Below are 21,782 nucleotides of genomic sequence, written 5' to 3' on the forward strand. Positions count from 1 at the left end.
TGAATTGTCAGAATGTCAAATTTCTAACGTTGATTTAGAAAAGGAATGCAAAAGAATCTATAAAGAAAATAACAAAATGCAAAAAAAGAATATCTGCAATCCAGACAGAAACAATATGTCAGTAGAGTAAAGGTTAAACCTTCGGTGTGGAGGTCAGAGGCAGAAAGTGATGATGGTAGCCCTTCTGAAGAAAAACAAATCTTTATAAAGGAACATTCTCTTCATAAATTAAAACCCATCTCTCCTCCTAAGTAGGGTTGAGCGAACCCGAACTGTAAAGTTCTGGTTCGTACCAAACTTTAGGATTTTTGGAACCCGGACCCGAACCCAAACATTTCAGTAAAAAGTCAGGTTCGGGTTCAGTGTTCGGCAATTTCTTGGCGCTTTTTGAAAGGCTGCAGAGCAGCCAATCAACAAGAGTTTAACTCTGTGCCCTTAGAAGCCATCACAGCCATGCTTACTAATGGCATGGCTGTGATTGGCCAGTGTAGCGTATGACCCAGCCTCTATATAAGCTGGAGTCACGTAGCGCTGCACATCACTCTGCTGTTCTTAGTGTAGGGACAGGATGCTGCTGGTGATTTCAGGGAGAGAATAGGAGAGAATCTTTGCTCAAAACGTGAATCTAACTCAGCGATCTACATACATTGGTTTGTAGCAAAGGATGGTAGGGCACACCAATATTCGGTACCACACGGATGGTTAATATAACAATATTTTATTTATTAGTGATATAAACTGTTGAATAAACATACATAAAATGTAACACTCTTAAAAGTAATAAAATACTAAAAATAGAAAAACTATTGAATACAATAAAACCCAATATAATGATAATAATATAAATTAGCAAAATTGCGTTTTGATATCTGTATAATTTCAATAGTTCGACTGTATATGCACCAGGACTCGTTGGATGGTAAATTGTATCCTTCCAGATGGGTTCTTTCACCCAATCGATGCCCCAAGAAATGGGGATTACATCTGCTTATTTGAATAAAGTCTTTTTGAATAAAGGCTTTTTAAATAGTCACTGCAGCTGTTGCGACTCAATAGTCGCTATGTATATTATATCAGTGCACTATTGCTGCTTTTTAGTACAGGAGAGCCGAGGCAATTATACTCACAGTTTGTAGTGCAGTATTGTCGGCTTTGGTAAATCACAGGTGGCGTCCCACGTGTGGTGAACAGTAGTTGCTCCAGTTGCAGCAAATCAGAGTGATGCTGGGCTGAGCCACTACTTAGGGTTCCGACAGGGTCAGATTTCCCGCTATGTAGCCCGTATTTGCCCCTGATGCCAAGTTTATCACTGATTATCGGTATAGCAGTGCTACATTGGGATATACATTGATAGCCCTAATTGGGCTCTTTTTATATAATATATCAGGGCTGGCCAACGTGAGGCTCTCCAGCTGTTGCAAAACTACAACTCCCAGCATGCCCAGACAGCCTACAGCTATCAGTCTACAGCATGGCATGGTGGGAATTGTAGTTTTACAACAGCTGGAGAGCCGCAGGTTGGCCAGCCCTGTAATATATATTAAAAGTTATGTTTTAATTGGTTTTTGCTTTCTGTGATAATGCTTTGATTTTTGCATGACCGACATATGTGATTATCTGCACTCAAGTTTTTTTCTAATAGAGACCAAATCAGAAGAAACCTGATACAAAATACCATCTCATTAGTACAGGGTCCCAGGTCTTCATCAGTGGTACCTATTTGTCTCTGAACGCCGCTGGCATTGTGGCTCGGTTTGTATTGACATGTATACACACATGGACTACATGTGCAAATAAATACCGAGAAACCCCTCTAATAGGAGCCCATGCACGGCTCTTTCTATTCACTTCTATGGGAGTTCCACAAATACCCTGCTTAGACCCCTATAACTGTAGTAAATGTGATCAAAGTTCATTCTGATATCATTTGTGCAAAATGGTTCAAAGGGCCTAATTTTCTGTAGCAGATGTTTAAAATTAGGAAGTTGGTTCTGGGGGTACACATCACATTTTATGCCTCCGTTTGATGAATACATTAGAAAAAAAAAGAGGATACAGAAACGCAGCACAGAACTTTCTTGTATCCTGCAAAGTACAGTAAGAAAAGCATCAGTCTGAGGCATCCGTTTACCGTATACCTTTTTTAGTATACGTTAAACGGATGGGAAAAAACTTGATGTGAACCCACCCTAAAGGGAACTCTTGGAAATGTTCAAGCACTTTATATTGACTGGATGTTACAGTTCAATCCGTCAAAGGGTTTATATCGACACACTCTAACACTATCCTGTCAGTGCTAAGGGAAATGCTAATGCCTAGCTTTCAATTCATTTATTTATATATTTGCAGGAGGAATAAATAAAGGGACAGCACAAGGAGGAGTTATTAGAAAAGATCTTTGAGGTTTTTTTCACACAATTATCTTTGAAACACAAATATTAGCAAAAACAGACATGTTGGGAACTACTTACAGAATGGATATACCCCAGTGTGACCCTGCTCTTTGTCCAGCAGCTTCAAAAACAGAGAGACCAATCAAGGAAATTGTTGGTGCGACAGTTAGAGGTCCAATATAGTTGAGCAATATTCCTGGAAGGCCGACAAACCCAATAATAATTTCAAGCACACTTGAAACTATAATTGATCCTTGTATCTACAAAGTTAGAAAAAAGCATTCAATCAGCCAAACCTAGTAAGTCTGCATTAGAATTCAGAAGTACTGTACTTTTTTCAGAATAAACTTAGTCTGCACAATATTTACACAGGTTACAAGTAACATCCACATGGGCAATGAGCAAAGTTAGTTCCAGCACCAAAATGCCTTAACTGACTTTCCTTCCCCAGCTAAATGAGTGCAAAATGTAACCCTTCCTACGCCGGAGGTTTTTTTGTCTTTGCGTTTTCATTTTGCGCTCTTTTTGTAGTTGTGTGCGGAGCTGTATGAGGGCTTATTTTTTGCAGTGCAATCTGTTCTTTTTATTTATACCATTCTAGGGCGTGTGCAACTTTATAATCACTTTTTATGAAAAAATTTTGTGGGAAGAGAAGCGACCAAAAAAGGCAAGTCATCCATGTTAACGCTTTTTTTTGTTTCACCTTTTTCCATATGGAATAAATACTTTTATATTTTGATAGTACGGGTGTTTTCATACACGGCGATACGCATGATGTGTTTTTTTTGTTTTTTTACTTTTTTATTCTCATTTTGAGGAAAGGAAGGTGATTAGAATTTAAATATTTTAAAAAAAATGTATTTCTAAAAACTTTTTTTTTTTAAACTTTTTTTTTAACGTTTTTTTTATAGTTCCCATAGGGAAATATAACAAGCAATCATTAGATTGCTGGTCTAATAGACTCCAATGCACTAGCATTGGAGTCTATGAGAAAGTTACTAGTTTCCCATGGAGCCCTGCTGCAGACAGGGGTTCCATAGGAAACACTATACAGCAGCCTCCTGTCATTATCTATGACAGGGGCTGCCACATGCAAGCTTCAGCTCTTCCAATCACCACACGGGGGAGCCGTAGCATTACCGGAAGTATGTGCTTCTTGTAATACAGGCTCTCAGGTGCCGTGGTCAGGTTTGACCACGGCATCTGAGAAGTTAAATGTCTGCCATTGGCATTGCTGCCGGTCACGGAAATTAGCCGCAGGTGCTATGGAAGCCAGCTCCGTTCAGGACTATTATGTTGGGAAAGGGTTAAAGGAAATGTAATTCATCAGACAAGGCCACCATCTTTTTCCATAGTCCAGTTCTGATGATCTTGTGCACATTGTACAATAAGTTTTGGGTTATGCAGCTCCATACACTGCAAACTTCACTTCACTATTTTATCAAGGCCAATAACAACTTTCTCAGCAGTTTGTCTCACAGTACCTGTGGGAATGAAGCAGGTCATCTAGCCTTTGCTACTTTGAGCCATTTTGCTTGCTAATGATCCTGTTGTCTGACCACTCGTTCATCCCTAAACCAATTGTGTTTGGTACCAAGCACTGCATACTGGGAACATCCCCATACAACCTGCTATTTTTAGCTACTGTGACCCAGTAATCTAGAAGTTTGGCTCTTGTCAAGTTGCTCATATTCTTGAACTTGCCCATTTTTCATGCTTTCAATGTATCATCTTCAAGAATGATATATCCCACCCCTTGACAACTGCCATTGTCATAAGATAATCAATGTTATTGGTTTTATTGTTATAATTCAGGAATGCCCAACCTGCGGCCCTCCAGCTGTTGCAAAACTACAACTCCCAAGATACCCTGATAGTTGTGGGCTGTCTGGGCATGCTGGAAGTAGTAGTTTTGCAACATCTTTAGTGCCGCAGGTTGGGAATCCCTGTTATAACTGATCAGTGTATGTGTATCTTGTGATATGTGTATTCATGTGTGTAATATATGGCAGCACACTTTGAGAACTGCTTGAATTCAAAACTAAATTGAACATTGTTTTTTGCATCAATGCAAGGGGGCCTTCAGAATCAATTCCCCTGCTGGGCCCAATGCACATTAGTCCAACAATGCCAATAGAAAGCCTCTAAATGTAAACAATAATTCTCCCTTCAAAGAAATATGCATGCATTGCAAATTCATAAGTAGCATAAATTATCATTATATCATTATTAATATTTACATAGAACTGGAAGACACCTTTAACCCCTTCAAGTGACAGCCAGCTTGGACCATATGCGGGAGCCCTATTTTTCAAATCTGACCTGTGTCACTTAATCTGGTAATAATTTTGGAACACTTTTACTTAACCAAGCGATTCTGAGATGGTTTTCTCGAGACACATTATGTTAGTGGTGAATTTGAGTTGACATGTTTTACCTTTATGTTTAAACAAACCCAAAATTTGTAGAAAATTTTAAAAAATTCACTACAATTTTCAAAATTTGAATTTCTCTGCTTTTAAGACAGATAGTGACACCTCATGAAATACTTACTACTTTACATTTACCATAAGTCAACTTTATGTTGGCATCATTTTGTAAATGTCATTTTTTTGTTTGTTTTTTGTTAGAAGGCTTAGAATTTTAGAAGCAAATTTTACATTTTTTAAGAAAATTTCCAAAACCGACTTTTTTAAGAACCAGTTCAGTTATGGAGTCACTTTGTGGGGCTTACATAATAGAAACCACCCATAAATGACCCAATTTTAGAAAGTAAAACTATAAAATTCTTAAAAAATTATTTTTAGGTTTTCCACAGCAATTTAAGCAAAATGGAGGGGAAATTTTAAAATCTCACTTTTTTTGTGTGCAGATTTTCCAATTTAACCAATTTTTCCTGTAACACAGCAAGGGTTAACAGCAAAACAAACCTCAATATTCATTACCCTGATTCTGCAGTTTACAGAAACACTCCATATGTGGTCGTAAATCTCTTTATAGGAACACGATAGGGGTCAGAATGAAAGGCGCGCCATGTGGTTTTTGGAGGGCAGAATTTGCTGGAATGCTTTTAGGACACCATGTAGCATTTGCAGAGACCCAGGGGTAACTGTACAGTGAAAGAACTCCAAAAGTGACCCCATTTTGGAAACCTAAACCCCTCAAGGAATTTATCTAGAGGTGTATTGACTGTTTTGGCCCCACAGGTGTTTCACAGAATTTATCAACACTGAGTTATAAAATTAAATTTTTTCTATGAAATGTAGCTTTAGCCCCCTATTTTGCCACTTCACAAGGAGTAAAAAGACAAAATTCATGTTGTTACGTATTTTCTCTTGAATATGACAATACCCCATATGTGGTCATTAACTGCTGTATGGCCACACAGCAAGGCTTGGAAGGGAAGGAGAGTTATTAGGAATTTGGAGGGCAGATTTTGTTGGAATGCTTTTGGGACCCCATGTCACATTTGCAGAGACCCAGAGGTAACTCAACAGTGTAAACCCCCCCATTTTGGAAACTACACCCCTCAAGGAATTTATCTAGGGGTGCAGTGATTGTTTTGGCCCAATAGGTGTTTCACCGAATTTATCAAAACTGAGCCATAAAATTAAAATATAAAACAAATTTCCAATGAAATATAGCTTTAGCCCCATATTTTGCCATTTCACAGGGAATTCATAGACAACCCCGTGGTTTGTTACGCATTTTCTCCTGAATAAGGCAATACCCCATATGTAGTCATAAACTGCTGTATGGGAGCACAACTAAGCCTGGAAGGGAAGGAGAACTATTTGGATTTTGGAGGGCAGATTTTGCTGGACAAATGCAGAATCTTTGAGGTAAGCCCAAAGAAAGAAACCAGCTTGAAGTGACCCCATTTTGGAGACTACACCCTCAAGGAATTCATCTAGGGGTATAGCAAGAACTTTTAGTTTGTGGAAAGTGACACCCCTCATGGTATTTAAGGGGCATTGTGAGAATTTATAGTGAGGTGACTAAGGAAAAGCTGGAAATCCCATACTGGGGGGAGGAGGAATGGCAGTTCCCACTACCAACCTACCCACCATTCCATAAAATATAGGCCCAAAAAAGCTTAGCAAAAAAATGGCAAATCATATCTCCTATATTCATTCCTCTCACCCAGCTGTGCAAACAAGGTCAAAGAGACTCTTCTTCTAGTACTTTTCCAGTTGCCAACAGTATACAGAGTATTTTTGTTACTGTTTTGTGCATGGTGTTGTACACTGCGTGCAGAATTATTAGGCAAATGAGTATTTTGACCACATCATCCTCTTTATGCATGTTGTCTTACTCCAAGCTGTATAGGCTCGAAAGCCTACTACCAATTAAGCATATTAGGTGATGTGCATCTCTGTAATGAGAAGGGGTGTGGTCTAATGACATCAACACCCTATATCAGGTGTGCATAATTATTAGGCAACTTCCTTTCCTTTGGCAAAATGGGTCAAAAGAAGGACTTGAAAGGCTCAGAAAAGTCAAAAATAGTGAGATATCTTGCAGAGGGATGCAGCACTCTTAAAATTGCAAAGCTTCTGAAGCGTGATCATCGAACAATCAAGCGTTTCATTCAAAATAGTCAACAGGGTCGCAAGAAGCGTGTGGAAAAACCAAGGCGCAAAATAACTGCCCATGAACTGAGAAAAGTCAAACGTGAAGCTGCCAAGATGCCACTTGCCACCAGTTTGGCCATATTTCAGAGCTGCAACATCACTGGAGTGCCAAAAAGCACAAGGTGTGCAATACTCAGAGACATGGCCACGGTAAGAAAGGCTGAAAGACGACCACCACTGAACAAGACACACAAGCTGAAACGTCAAGACTGGGCCAAGAAATATCTCAAGACTGATTTTTCTAAGGTTTTATGGACTGATGAAATGAGAGTGAGTCTTGATGGGCCAGATGGATGGTCCCGTGGCTGGATTGGTAAAGGGCAGAGAGCTCCAGTCCGACTCAGACGCCAGCAAGGTGGAGGTGGAGTACTGGTTTGGGCTGGTATCATCAAAGATGAGCTTGTGGGGCCTTTTCGGGTTGAGGATGGAGTCAAGCTCAACTCCCAATCCTACTGCCAGTTTCTGGAAGACACCATCTTCAAGCAGTGGTACAGGAAGAAGTCTGCATCCTTCAAGAAAAACATGATTTTCATGCAGGACAATGCTCCATCACACACGTCCAAGTACTCCACAGTGTGGCTGGCAAAAAAGGGTATAAAAGAAGAAAATCTAATGACATGGCCTCCTTGTTCACCTGATCTGAACCCCATTGAGAACCTGTGGTCCATCATCAAATGTGAGATTTACAAGGAGGGAAAACAGTACACCTCTCTGAACAGTGTCTGGGAGGCTGTGGTTGCTGCTGCACGCAATTTTGATGGTGAACAGATCAAAACACTGATAGAATCCATGGATGGCAGGCTTTTGAGTGTCCTTGCAAAGAAAGGTGGCTATATTGGTCACTGATTTGTTTTTGTTTTGTTTTTGAATGTCAGAAATGTATATTTGTGAATGTTGAGATGTTATATTGGTTTCACTGGTAAAAATAAATAATTGAAATGGGTATATATTTGTTTTTTGTTAAGTTGCCTAATAATTATGCACAGTAATAGTCACCTGCACACACAGATATCCCCCTAAAATAGCTAAAACTAAAAACAAACTAAAAACTACTTCCAAAAATATTCAGCTTTAATATTAATGAGTTTTTTTGGGTTCATTGAGAACATGGTTGTTGTTCAATAATAAAATTAATCCTCAAAAATACAACTTGCCTAATAATTCTGCACTCCCTGTATGGCTTGATGAACTGATCTGAAAGGTCCACGCAACCCATGAATTTTTTATACTCCCGTATTCAAACAGGTTTGTTGGCTTCCCACGTACAGGGATAAGGGTGATGCTGCCATCATGGATTGTGGTTAAAATCAGGACATCTCACTTAGGCCTCTTTCACACGACCGTTGTGTGCACCCGTGGCCGTTGTGCCGTTTTCCGTTTTTTTTCGCGGACCCCATGACTTCCAATGGGTCCGTGGAAAAAACGGAAAATGCACCGTTTTGCAGCCGCATCCGAGATCCGTGTTTCCTGGCGGTGAAAAAAATAGGACCTGTCCTATTTTTTTCACGGCCAACGGTTCACGGACCCATTCAAGTCAATGGGTCCGTGAAAGAACACGGATGCACACAAGATTGGCATCCGTGTCCGTGATCCGTGGCCGTAGGTTACTTTTTATACAGACGGATCCGAAGATCCGTCTGCATAAAAGCTTTTTCATAGCTGAGTTTTCACTTCGTGAAAACTCAGAACCGACAGTATATTCTAACACAGAAGCGTTCCCATGGTGATGGGGACGCTTCTAGTTAGAATACACTACAAACTGTGTACAAGACTGCCCCCTGCTGCCTGGCAGCACCCGATCTCTTACAGGGGGCCGTGATCAGCACAATTAACCCCTTCAGGTGCGGCACCTGAATGGGTTAATTGTACTATCATATCCCCCTGTAAGAGATCAGGGCTGCCAGGCAGCAGGGGGCAGACCCTCCCCCCCTCCCCAGTTTGAATATCATTGGTGGCCAGTGCGGCCATCCCCCCCTCTATTGTAATAATAGGTTGGTGGCCAGTGCGGCCCCCCCTCCCTCTATTGTAATTATTCGTTGGTGGCACAGTGTGCGCCCCCCCCCCTCCCTCCCTCTATTGTAATAATTCGTTGGTGGCACAGTGTGCGCCCCCATCGGCCCCCCCTCCCTCTATAGCATTAACAACATTGGTGGCCAGTGTGCGGCCTCCCATCTCCCCCCCCCCCATCATTGGTGGCAGCGGAGTTCCGATCGGAGTCCCAGTTTAATCGCTGGGGCTCCGATCGGTAACCATGGCAACCAGGACGCTACTACAGTCCTGGTTGCCATGGTTACTTAGCAATAGTACAATAGTAGAAGATTCATACTTACCTGCTGGTGGCTGCTGCGATGTTCGTATCCGGCCGGGAGCTCCACCTACTGGTAAGTGACAGGGTCTGTGCGGCGCATTGCTAAATGAACTGTCACTTACCAGTAGGAGGAGCTCCCGGCCGGACACGAACATCGCAGCTCCCAGGTAAGTATGAATCTTTTACTATTGTACTATTGCTAGTAACCCGCTGCCACCAATGATCGGGGGGGGAGATGGGAGGCCGCACACTGGCCACCAATGTTGTTAATGCTATAGAGGGAGGGGGGGCCGATGGGGGGCGCACACTGTGCCACCAACGATTTATTACAATAGAGGGAGGAAGGGGGGGGCGCACACTGTGCCACCAACGATTTATTACAATAGAGGGAGGAAGGGGGGGGGGCGCACACTGTGCCACCAACGATTTATTACAATAGAGGGAGGAAGGGGGGGGGGCGCACACTGTGCCACCAACGAATTATTACAATAGAGGGAGGAAGGGGGGGGGGCCGCACTGGCCACCAATGATATTCAAACTGGGGAGGGGGGGGGGTCTGCCCCCTGCTGCCTGGCAGCCCTGATCTCTTACAGGGGGATATGATAGTACAATTAACCCCTTCAGGTGCGGCACCTGAGGGGTTAATTGTGCTGATCACGGCCCCCTGTAAGAGATCGGATACTGCTAGGCAGCAGGGGGCAGTCATGTACACAGTTTGTAGTATATTCTAACTAGAAGCGTCCCCATCACCATGGGAACGCCTCTGTGTTAGAATATACTGTCGGAAATGAGGTTTCACGATCTAACTCATATCCGACAGTATATTCTAACATAGAGGCGTTCCCATGGTGATGGGGACGCTTCAAGTTAAAATATACCATCGGATTGGAGAAAACTCCGATCCGATGGTATAAAAGGGACTCCTGACTTTACATTGAAAGTCAATGGGGATCCGTTTGAAATGGCACCATATTGTGTCAACGTCAAACGGATCCGTCCCCATTGACTTGCATTGTAATTCAGGACGGATCCGTTTGGCTCCGCACAGCCAGGCGGACACCAAAACGACTTTTTTTTCATGTCCGTGGATCCTCCAAAAATCAAGGAAGACCCACGGACGAAAAAACGGTCACGGATCACGGAAAAACGGGACCCCGTTTTGCGGACCGTGAAAATATACTGTCGTGTGCAATAAGCCTTATCCCTATATTTCACAAGCAGCAGATGTTCGCTGCAGACAGCCCTGCACACTAATTGATAGTCCCAGGAAAGTTTTGAGGAGGCCCCTCTGATTCTTACGAATTGTGCCACAGGCTGCAGTGGCTCTAGACAAAATGGCTTTCAGCAAAGGGAAACTATTATAGAATTTATCTACCGTATATATAAGTGATACCCTTTGTCTAGTAGAGGATGTGTAAGATCCCATACAATCTTTCCACTAATCTCTAGCACTAAGGGGCATTCTGGTGGCTTAATTTTACTGTCCTTTCCCCTCAGATTTGGAAACAGTAGGTATACCCGATGGCACTCTCATAGATCTTATAGACTTTAAAGGGGTTGCGTCACTTCAGTAAGTTGCATTTATCATGTACAGAAAGTTAATGCAAGCCACCTACTTACATATTGTTATTATCCATATTGCTTCTTTGCTGGCAGGATTCATTTTACATCACATTATATACTGCTCGTTTCCATGGTTACAGACCACCCTGCAATCCATCAGTGGTGGCCGTGCTTGCACAGTATAGGAAAAAGCATCAGCCTTTCTGGTGGCAAGGACCATGGGACCGCATATAGGCTAGTGCTTTTTCCTATATTGTGCAAGCACAACCACCACTGGTGGTCTGTAACCATGGAAACGAGCAGTGTATAATGTGATAGAAAACTTAATCCAGCCAGCAAAGGAAAAAATATGGATAATAACAATACATTGGTAATCGTCTTGTATTAACTTTCTCTACATGATAAATGCAACTTACTGAAGTGAGACAAACCCTTTAATACCATACTGGGCCCTTTTATTTGGGACATATTGCCTAAATTTTATCCTCCCTTTAAAATGAACAAGGGATTCATCTACTGCAATATTTTGCTCTGGCATACTAAATTGGGAAAAGGTGCTAGAATAATGATTAATTAGTGGCCTTATTTGATAGAATTCATCAAAATTTGGGTCTTCGGGTGATGGACAGAGACTATTATACGTGAAGTGAAGGAATTTGAGGATAGCCTGAAAACTTGTTCGGCTCATAAGTGTGCGGTAGAGGGGGGTACTGTATAATATATCTGGGGACCAATAACTACTAGTACTCAGCTTTTTTATGATGCCAAAGATAAGAAATATGCCCCAAAATTTGCGTAGTTCTGCTGCATTTGTGGGTGTCCAATGTTGGCCTTTGGCATAGAAAGAGCTGAGATTCTGGGTAATGAACTGAGCAGCATAAATGTTAGTCTGCTCAACCATTACATTTATAAAGGAATCTGAGAAAAAAAAAATGAGGGCCTTGAATTCTGGGGTGTTAAATTTAAGGCCTGGGATGGAAGTAAAATCAGGCAGTTGGGGGTTGTAATTTTATATCAAGACACGGAGGCTCATATTGCATTAACCCTTTCTTTACTGAACCACATAGCAGCAAAGAAAAAGAATGAAAAACAACATTAACCATGACAACAGCTCCTCCCACAGTCCCAGTATATAAGGACCCTCTCCAACTGGGATCCTCCTCTTTGTTTGCTGCTACCACAGATAAGTATACTTTCTCATCTTTGGTACAGTTTATTGGTTAGTTCCCCCCAGTAAGGGGGGTTTGTCCCTATGTCCCTGTCTCGATAGTTATATTATTGATTTATGGATTTATTACTCCCATAGGTTCTTGTCACCTCTAACCCCAGATTTTTTTCAGGGTTCTGACTCCTCATCGCCCCTTCCTTCCGGGGGGTTTTGTGTTGTGTCCGGCGCCTTGGTAACATACTTGTTTACCTGCGGTCTGGTTGGGCCAGGCGCCATCTTTCCTTCCTTCCTTCTTCTCCCCTTCGCGCGCTTGTATCTCGGCCACGAACGGTGTTCTCGTGGGATCTTGCCTCCATTCTCTCTGCGCTGGGTCGGCTACGCTGGGTGCTCCGTATTCTGGCGATATCGCGCAAGAATATCGGGCGCCATTTTGGGTCCTTCGGCTGGCCTGTTCTCGCCCGTTATATTGCACGGTTTTTGCGAATCTTGCTCCATCCTGCCCTGCGGACTGACGGAAACGGTTGTCTGGCGCACTCAGGTCTTGTGCAGAATAATTTTCGTTTGGGGGGCTCTCTCCTTAGCTATCCTTGCTTGTACTGGCTTGGGGTGACCTACTTCCGTCAGCAAATTCAGTATGTCAAACCAGCCCACAATTGGGGCATCTTCCCCTGCTTCAGCCCTGCAGGATTATCCTTCTAAGGATCATGCCCCCCCCCCCCCCCCCCATGAGGGGAAGGGGTCCATCTACATCAGAGGCTCAGACCTTGGCCCTGCAACAATCCATATCAAATGCTATAATGACGGCCATGGGCTCTATGTCCTCCGCCCTCACCCACTCTATCTCACAAGATTTGATAGCCCAGCCTCAGACGGCTCACCGAGGGTTAAATTTGCCTACATTACCACCTCCTTCTGCCTCCAGAACTTATTTGACTGATGGTTGTAACCCATCCCATAATAACGCCCTTGGATCGCGTAAGAGAGCCTGTTCGCGCCAGGCAGAAAGACCACGGTTATGGAAATCGGCCCGAACACGGCTTGAGTCAGATTCTGAGTCCGATAGGGAGTCTGAGGAGGAGGCACGTTTGGAGTCTTTGCACGACTCAGAGGAGGAATTGGTGGATTTAGTGGTGGATCCTTCCACACAGGGAGACCCCTCACCTGCAGTGCAGTCTACTGGCGCACATTCTGATGTAGCCTTAGGTTCCACCGTTACCCTTACGGACCCGGCGGGCGAACCGTTGTTCGACCCTGACACACTGCACCACCCTCGGTCCTCAGAGTGGCTCCCGGCCACGTATGTGGCGCAATATTTAGAGGCTATGATTCGTAAACCTCTCACTAAGGAAGCTCGCAGTAAACTGCGGGCTGAGTGTCCACGGCCACTAATTCCCAACAAAATTTGTGAAACCCATACGGTTGATCCTAAGAAGGTGCAATTTTTAGCTAAGACGGGTTTCAACCCTCGCAAAGGCTTAGACTCTGCACTGAGGGCATGTCAGGACAAGTTACTGGATATAACTGGTCCTCTGGCAAAAATATTTGATTTAACAGAATCCGCTAAAGCGGACAACAAACAGGTGGATCCTGAGGAGCTCAGGGGATGGGTTCAGAGGGCCATCTGTATTGTAGGGAACATCAATACATCCCTCGCCATAGAGAGGCACAAGGCTATAATGGGCCAATTTGGCTCTGACTGAGTCGGACAAAGATGCCCAGGGTCTCTTATTTGGTGACTCCTTTATAAAGGAACTGGGCAAATATGTGGGGGCCTTTACGGCCTTAGACAAGGCGCAGACATCCATGCGCAAGGTGTTTCAGAACCGTTTTTCCACCAGGGCCGGCAGTTCGAGGGGCCACCTGTCCGGCCGGTCCTCTCTTCAGACTTGAGGCTCGGGTAGAGGCTCCTTTACATACAGGCCATCTCTACAAGACCCAAGATATCAGCCTTCGTTCTTCCTATCCTGCGGTTCCAGACGCCCGTATGGTAAGTTCTCATCCTCTGAATTCTTCTGCTGTTTGCGTCGGGGGCAGACTCCAGCTTTTTTCACATGCTTGGTCAAAGGTCACCTCCGACCCTTGGGTCCTGTCCACGGTCAGGGGTTTCAAGGTAGATCTTGTAGCTACCCCGGCAAGCCTACCTCCTGCACACCCACTGTGGTTGTCCGATCAGGCACGCGCTCTCGTCCACGCGGAGCTAGCGGCTCTTTACCAAAAAGGGGCGATAAAACGGGCTCCCGAGAGCCATTCGGGGGTCGTCAGCAACATTTTCCTGGTACAAAAAAAGGGGGGCCTGATGCGCCCCGTTATCAATCTCAATAGGACGTTTTTGTTGGAACGATCAGATATGGCGCTTCACGTGCCTGCCATTCAGCCTCTCGTCCGCTCCCTGGTGTTTCACCAATCTGATGCGCCCAGTGGTAGCTTGGCTCCGCGGCCAGGGAGTCCGATTAATCATTTATCTGGACGATAGCCTCCTCATGGCCCAGAGTCCTTCTGTCCTCCAGTAGCACTTGAACATGTCCATGGCACTCATCTCCAGTCTCGGTTTTATCGTTAACCGAGAAAAATCTTGTCTGAGTCCCTCCACGTCCATGGAATTTTTGGGCTTTACCATAAATTACATCCAGGAAGACTCTCAGTCTTCCTCAGACGAAGGTCCAGGCTATTCGCAAGGAGATACGGCATTCCCTTGCGCTTCCCCAGTTGTTCCTTCGCCATCTGGCGTGAATAATTGGCCTTTTGGTGTCGTCCATTCAGGCAATTTTCCCAGCTCCTCTACACTATCGAGCCTTGCAACACCTCCAGATTGTGCATCTTCGGACGGGAGCATCGTATGCCGATACTCTCACCTTGGACACGAAAACGAGGCACAAGTTAATGTGGTGGATCCACAATCTCTCGGTGTGGAATGGCAGGGCGATCTTCGGACCCCAACCGGATTTGGTAAGAGAGTCGGATGCCAGCCTTCATGGTTGGGGGGCTCATTGCAACGGTGTTTCCAGACGAGGCACGAATCCACATCAATGCCCTGGAGCTCCTTGCGGGATCCTTTGTGATACGCAGTTTCGTCAATGGCACAGTCAGGTCCTGTATCAGGCGCCGCATGGACAACGTGTCGGCGGTCCGATACGTCAACTACATGGGAGGCACTCGTTCATCCGTTTTAACGCACTTAGCGAAAGATTTCTGGGATTTCTGTTTGGCCAGACACATCACTGTGGTGGCGGTGTATCTCCCAGGCCTCCACAATACTCTCGCTGACTAGAGTTCACGTTACATCTCCAATTCCAGCGACTGGAAGTTAGATGTGACAATTTTCTCCACCATTTCATCTTGTTGGGGCCCTTTCTCTACAGACCTATTCACGTCACGGTTGAACACACAATTACCCAGGTATTACAGTTGGTGACCAGATCCGGAGGCAGAGGCGGTGGATGCTTTCCTCCAGCAGTGGACGGGGACCCTCTTGTACGCATTTCCGCCTTTCGCTCTAATCCCTCGGGTATTAGTCCAGATTCGTCGCCAGTCAGCCGAACTGGTGCTGATCCTGCCCTTTTGGAGGACCCAATCTTGGTTCCCCCAACTTTTAGAGTTGCTCATAGAAGAGCCCCTCCCCCTACAATTTTTCCCGGAACTTCTCAAAGGGCCATCCGATCTCCCTAATCCTCTACTCCAGGAGGGATCCCTGCGACTCCTTGCTTGCAGGGTGTCAGGGGTCCCTGGGACATCACGGGCGTTTCGGAGACAACTAGACTCCTACTGGAGAGTGCATGGGCCCCCAGTACTAGACGGGCCTATCGAGCAACCTGGGCTACTTGGGCACGCTGGTGCGTCATTCGGGATCTGGATCCTGTTGAGGCAACTGTAACTTCGTTGTTGCTTTTCCTTCCGTCCCTGTTTGAAGAAGGTAAGGCTTATCGCACTATTATTTTATACAGGTCCGCTATTTCTTCCAGACATTATGGTTTTGATGGATGCCTAGCGGGTCAACACCCTCTTGTGTGTAGGCTACTCCGTGGTTCTCGCCTTGCCCGACCACCGAGACCGCGTTTTTCCGCGACTTGGGATGTTTCGTTTGTCCAAAATTTTTGGGTCGCTTGGCCTTCTAACGGACAGTTGTCGCTTCGCCAGTTGTCAGCTAAACTCGTCACCTTGTTCTGCTTGATTTCTTGGAAGCGGGTGTCGGATGTGCGTGCGTTGGATCATGATGCCCGTTTGTTCACTCCGGAGGGCGTTACGTTTTACATTAAAAGGCGAACAAAAACTAACATCCATTCTGTTTCTTATCCCGCTTTTCCCTCTTCTCCGCAGCGGTGTCCTGTCGCCTGCTTGCGTGAATACGAATCGCGCACGTCGGATGTACGATCTACGGTTTCCCCTCAGCTATTTATTTCTTTCACCCCTGTTACCAGCGTTACGCTCTCCCGGTGGGTTAAGTGGATCCTTTCTCTCTCAGGGATCGATACATCCATTTTCACCGCACATTCAGTCCGCGGGGCGGCGGCTACGTCCATGGCTGTGGCTGTGGCTCGTTTAGAAGATGTAATGAAATTGGCAGACTGGTCTCGAGTCTCCACCTTTCGGGAATTCTATTTTCGACCAGCGCCTCATGTTTTCTCTTCGGTGGTGGCCCAACTTTAAACTTGCAATATGAGCCTCCGTGTCTTGATATAAAATTACATGATTTTCCTATTTTATGACGTAAAGTCATGATTTTATGAAAGACACGGAGGGAATTATTGCTCCACCCTTGATTGCCCCCCCTTTCACTGTGATTTGTGTTTTCTGTTAGACCTGTTGTGATTAGATTGCTGATTGCCTGTGATTATGATTTCCTGTCAGTTATTGCAGTCTCAGACGCTTTATTTACCAACTCTTTATCAAACATTTCTTTTCTATAGGTTGAAGAAGCTAGACCATCGGGAACATTCGTCATTGTTTTCTCTGCTCAGAGGCCCTGTTTTCTTTGCAGTCGGTGTTGTGGCTGCAGTTAGCAAGTTCAAGTGTAAGGTTGCTTCGTTCATTGTGTTCTTGGATGTTCGTTGATCAGCAAGTTGTATCTGATGGCAGTACACAAAGAAAGAGGAGGATCCCAGTTGGAGAGGGTCCTTATATACTGGGACTGTGGGAGGAGCTGTTGTCATGGTTACTGTTGTTTTTCATTCTTTTTTCTTTGCTGCTATGTGGTTCAGTAAAGAAAGGGTTAATGCAATACTCGCCTCCGTGTCTTTCATAAAATCATGACATTAAGTCATAAAATAGGAAAATCATGTAATTGTCTGCTGCTACCCATGTCAGCTCAGGCAGAGCAGGACCTACAACTCTACGGCGCAGACAGGGGGGGAGGCGGGGGGAGTAATCGGAATAGACTCGGATGAAGATGTGTCCGTATCATAGCATAGTATTGTGTATGCCTCCTCAGATGTAAAATGCCTTCTGGCCATAATAGTGTCAGACTGTGGCGTCACAGAACTTAGTGGGTGGGTGACTAGCGGAGTGGTGTGTGGGCAGATAAGAGGGTTTATATCAGAGATCCCAGTGGATGATCAGTATGGATTTTTCAACTTTTATCCTCACACAGAGCCTCTTCACAGGTTTTGCAGCTGCAATCTCCTAGGGTTTTTAGATAACTTTTTAACTTCTTCACAATCTCTGCAGCTGAGATTTCCTTCTCTGACAAGCTCCCTGACAAATACAGCATTCAGCGCTATGATTGGTTAGTCTGCACTGACTGGCCAATCACAGCGATCGCTGGCCCAGGAGTGAACATAGATACCGGCCTCGTGAATTTTGCGGAATGCACAGGTGCAGCCCTATATAGATATACTCTATTTTTGCGGGGCCGGGAAATGGAACTTTGTGCTGTCTGCATATTTTGCGGCCCCATTAAAATGAATGGGTCTGTAAGGACCCAGAAATACAGTCGTCTGAATGCACCCTTATTCAGCTTTGATGTATTTGCAATTATAGGATGTCTGGTAGGGGACAAGTATGTTTATCCAGCACTATGTTATTGAATAGAAGATATGAAGTAAAGTTTTTTGTTCAACATTCACAAAGAATTTGTTACCATGTAAATTATAATTGTGAACTCCTTTATTTTTTTCTTTGCCACCAAGTGTTTAAATCAGAATGTACCATGTAATAACATACAGTACAAAAAAAATCTTAATAATTTCAGTAAATGTTAGATTGGTAGCTCTACTTACCTCTCTTATTCTGGGTTGCCAGATGTGTGATGTATCAACTGGTAGAGTTCCGTTTCCATAAATTTCAGCTAAAGAAAAAAAATATTGCATTAATATCATTAGCAGTAGGAAATGAGCTGAAGTATAATACATCCATGATTATATGTAAGTGCTTCACTAACAAAGAAAGGGCAGCAGCCGCAGCACTTCCTCCGGTAAAATCCAGTACTTTATTGGTGGATACAGAGCATGGCAACACAGGTACGGGTCACACTATGCAGCATCAACCGCCAACGATTGTTTCGCGTCCTAGGACATTGTCTCAAAGCTGAGATGCTCTACGAACAGGATCTGAATTTTCTCTCTGCTCCGTCAGGCAAGGAGCTCACGAGTTCCTTATCTTTTCTCCCAGACCTTATAAATACTTATTAAAGCTCAATCCTTATCTTACTGATAAGAAGGTGGCTTAAAAAATTGCCCCGCAAAGGTGTAAATTAGAGTTGAGCGAATCGAAGTTGATGAAGTGGAATTTGGTCCGAATGTCAGGAAAAATCTGGTAACAAATCAGATTTTTTTTTCTAAAATGGCTGCTGTACATGTTAAAAAGAGGAAGTAAGAAGCCTATGAATGAGGAATCACACATAATGCTGTGAAGTCAGCCAATCAGCAGATAACCAGCCCCTATTATGTCACAGCCCTATAAAAAAAAGTCTCCTCCTGCCCGATCTCTGCCATTTTCCAGTGAACTTAGTGCAGGGAGAGACGTACAGGCACTAGGGACAGTGATTAGGACAGATTTTAGTCACAAAATATTACTATTGAGCAGTTTAGGGACAGCTTAGTGATAGTGTAGGGATATAATAGGGAGGCATTATCCACACTATAGAGAAGAGAGCAGGGGCCAATTGAACAGTGTAAAGCTTGTCTAATAAGAGCTAATATATTACACATTTCTGCACTAATTGGGGTTAAAAAGTGTTCTAATACTACTGATTTTAGGTTGTTTGCATTCTTTTATACATAAGTAATTGCATTAATCCTGGAGTCTGTTATTGGGGTGAAATTGTGGTCTGATAATACAGATTTTAGGGTATTCACAATCTTTTATACATAGGTCAATCTGTTAATCCTTGATTGTGTAATTGGAGTGAAATTGTAGCTTGATACTGCAGATTTTAGGGTGTACACATTCTTTTATACATAATTCAATCCTCCTTAGACTATTTTCACACTTGCGTTCGGGGTTCCGCTTGTGAGTTCCGTTTGAAGGCTCTCACAAGCGGCCCCAAACGAATCCGTACAGCCCCAATGCATTCTGAGTGGATAAGGATCCGCTCAGAATGCTTCAGTTTGGCTCCGTTCCGCCTCCATTCCGCTCAGCAGGCGGACACCCAAACGCAGCTTGCAGCGTTTTGGTGTCCGCCTGGCCGTGCGGAGCCAAACGCATCCGTCCAGACTTACAATGTAAGTCAATGGGGACGGATCCGTTTGACGTTGACACAATATGGTGCCATTTCAAACGAATCTGTCCCCCATTGACTTTCAATGCAAAGTCAGGACGGATCCGTCTGACTAACAATTAGACTTAGATTTTTTTCAGAAATATAATGCAGACGAATCCGTTATGAACGGATACCATCGTTTGCATTATAGGTGTGGATCCATCTGTGCAGATACCAGACGGATCCGCTCTGAACGCAAGTGTGAAAGTAGCCTTAATTGTGTAATTGGGATGAAATTGCAGCCTGATACTACAAATTTTGGGGGTTTTATGATTTTTTAGCTATAAGCACATCCATTCATCCTTGATTCTGCTGTTAAATTTTGCCCTGACACTACTGCTATTTTACACTTACAGTTACTGTTACAGTACAGTATGTCAGACAGACAGGTGCCAGGCCCTTCTAAGGGAACGGGCTGTGGCCAAAATGTTTCTGTAGCTGGCAGAAGTAGCAGCAGTAGGGGGATGGTATCAGTTTTGACCAGCAATCCAGCTATTCCTAAATAATTCACTCAGTCTTCAACATCATCTCAAGTGACATCAGACACCCCCATCCAGGAATCGGTGGGTTCCTCTGACACCACGTTTAGCTGGCATGGCCCAGGTCAAGCTCTGCTCCCCTACCTGCCTCTTTCATTTTCTGTTCGGAAAGTATTGTATGCCGTCGACTCTGCTTTTCAGCAAGGACAAGCTTATTGAGGAAAGTCAGCAGCTACTGCCCAGCCAAGATGTTGAAGATAGATCCGCTGCCTCCTCCGGTAGGTGGGCAAGTAGCAATGATGAGTCGCATGGGAGCTGGTCTTGCGAGCAGTCAGGCACGCTGCCCTGACACTGGTGAGGGTAACATCAATGATGTGCAGACAGTAGTGGATGATGATGTAGCTGATCACACGTGGGATTCGGATGAAGAGGGGGCTTCATCATAATCATCAGGAGATAAGAGTGACAGCTTGTGTGTTAGGCAGAAGCTGAGCTAGCAGGGTGGTAGCGTGACCGTGAGTGAGCAGGGTGGCAGCAGTGTGAGGTCTGGAGCCAAACGTGCCCGGGGTAGACCATCTGCTACTCAAGAGCTTATCTGTCTGGAAAGAACTAGCGGTGCACAGGTTCACTGAGGCAGCAAAAGCAAGCAGTCAGCATGGAGTGATGAGGGGAAAATGCCATACTGGCCGGTGTGGCAATTTTTCACCAAGATGCTGGAGGACGTTGGCTTGGCTGTTTGTAGAATCTGTGGGCAGAACGGCGAAGGGTGGCCAGGGTTCCAATGTTGGCATCACATCTCTGCATCAACATATAAAGTGGCCTGGGAAAACTGTGGCACTAATGTAGTGGTACGGTCTGACGCAGCAACCACTGCATCTCCCAGAGGCCCACACCCCTTCTCCGGCAGTCAACATTCCACCAACTCAGCAGAAGGACGCTGGTTTTTCTCCATCATATACTAGTCCTCCTCGTCACTCATTTCATTAGCAATTGATCACCAAGGCGATTGCAAAAAGACAACAGTATGTGTACACTCATCCAACAGCGCAGAAGCTGAAAGTGCTCGGACTGGTACTACAGTCCCTCCCTTTCCATGTGGTGAACTCTGCACCTTTCAGAGAACTGATTGCTTGTGCCGAGCCAAGGTGGAAAGTCCTAAGCCATCATTACTTCTCCAAAATTGCTGTACCAGCCCTGCACACGTATGTTGAACAGAGGGTGGGCCAGTCCTTGAGCCTGTTGGTGTCTGCTAAAGTTCATGGCAGCACTGACGTGTGGAGCTGTAACTAGGTCAAGGACAATATATGTTACAGCCCACTAGGTAAATGTGGTTCCTGCCCAGCAACATCAGAAACTTGGCCAGGTGACGACACTGCCGTCTCCATGTTCTCAAGCTGTGATTCCTGTGCCAATGTCCTCCTCTGCCTCCTCATCCTTCACCTTGTCCTCAGGCTCCACTGCAGGCACAATTCAGAGTGCTACTCCAGCATAACATCTGTGCAGAGCACGGTGGTGCTATTCTGTTCTGCACCTGGTTTGCCTGA

General features: G+C 44.7%; 1 protein-coding gene across 2 annotated transcripts in view; it reads right to left on the reverse strand.

The window, feature by feature from the left end:
- SLC23A1 (solute carrier family 23 member 1) overlaps positions 1-21,782 on the reverse strand; it is a 434,941-nt gene that overhangs the window by 224,546 nt on the left and 188,613 nt on the right. For both annotated transcript variants that reach the window (XM_040442715.1, XM_040442724.1), the window contains exons 5-6: positions 18,279-18,346; positions 2,472-2,653 (exon numbers count right to left, since the gene is read on the reverse strand). In XM_040442715.1, the coding sequence (XP_040298649.1) occupies positions 2,472-2,653; positions 18,279-18,346 (250 nt within the window). The remainder of the gene's footprint in view (positions 1-2,471; positions 2,654-18,278; positions 18,347-21,782) is intronic.

Source organism: Bufo bufo, chromosome 1 (assembly GCF_905171765.1).
Source record: "Bufo bufo chromosome 1, aBufBuf1.1, whole genome shotgun sequence".
In the NCBI taxonomy this organism is placed as follows: Eukaryota; Metazoa; Chordata; class Amphibia; order Anura; family Bufonidae; genus Bufo; species Bufo bufo.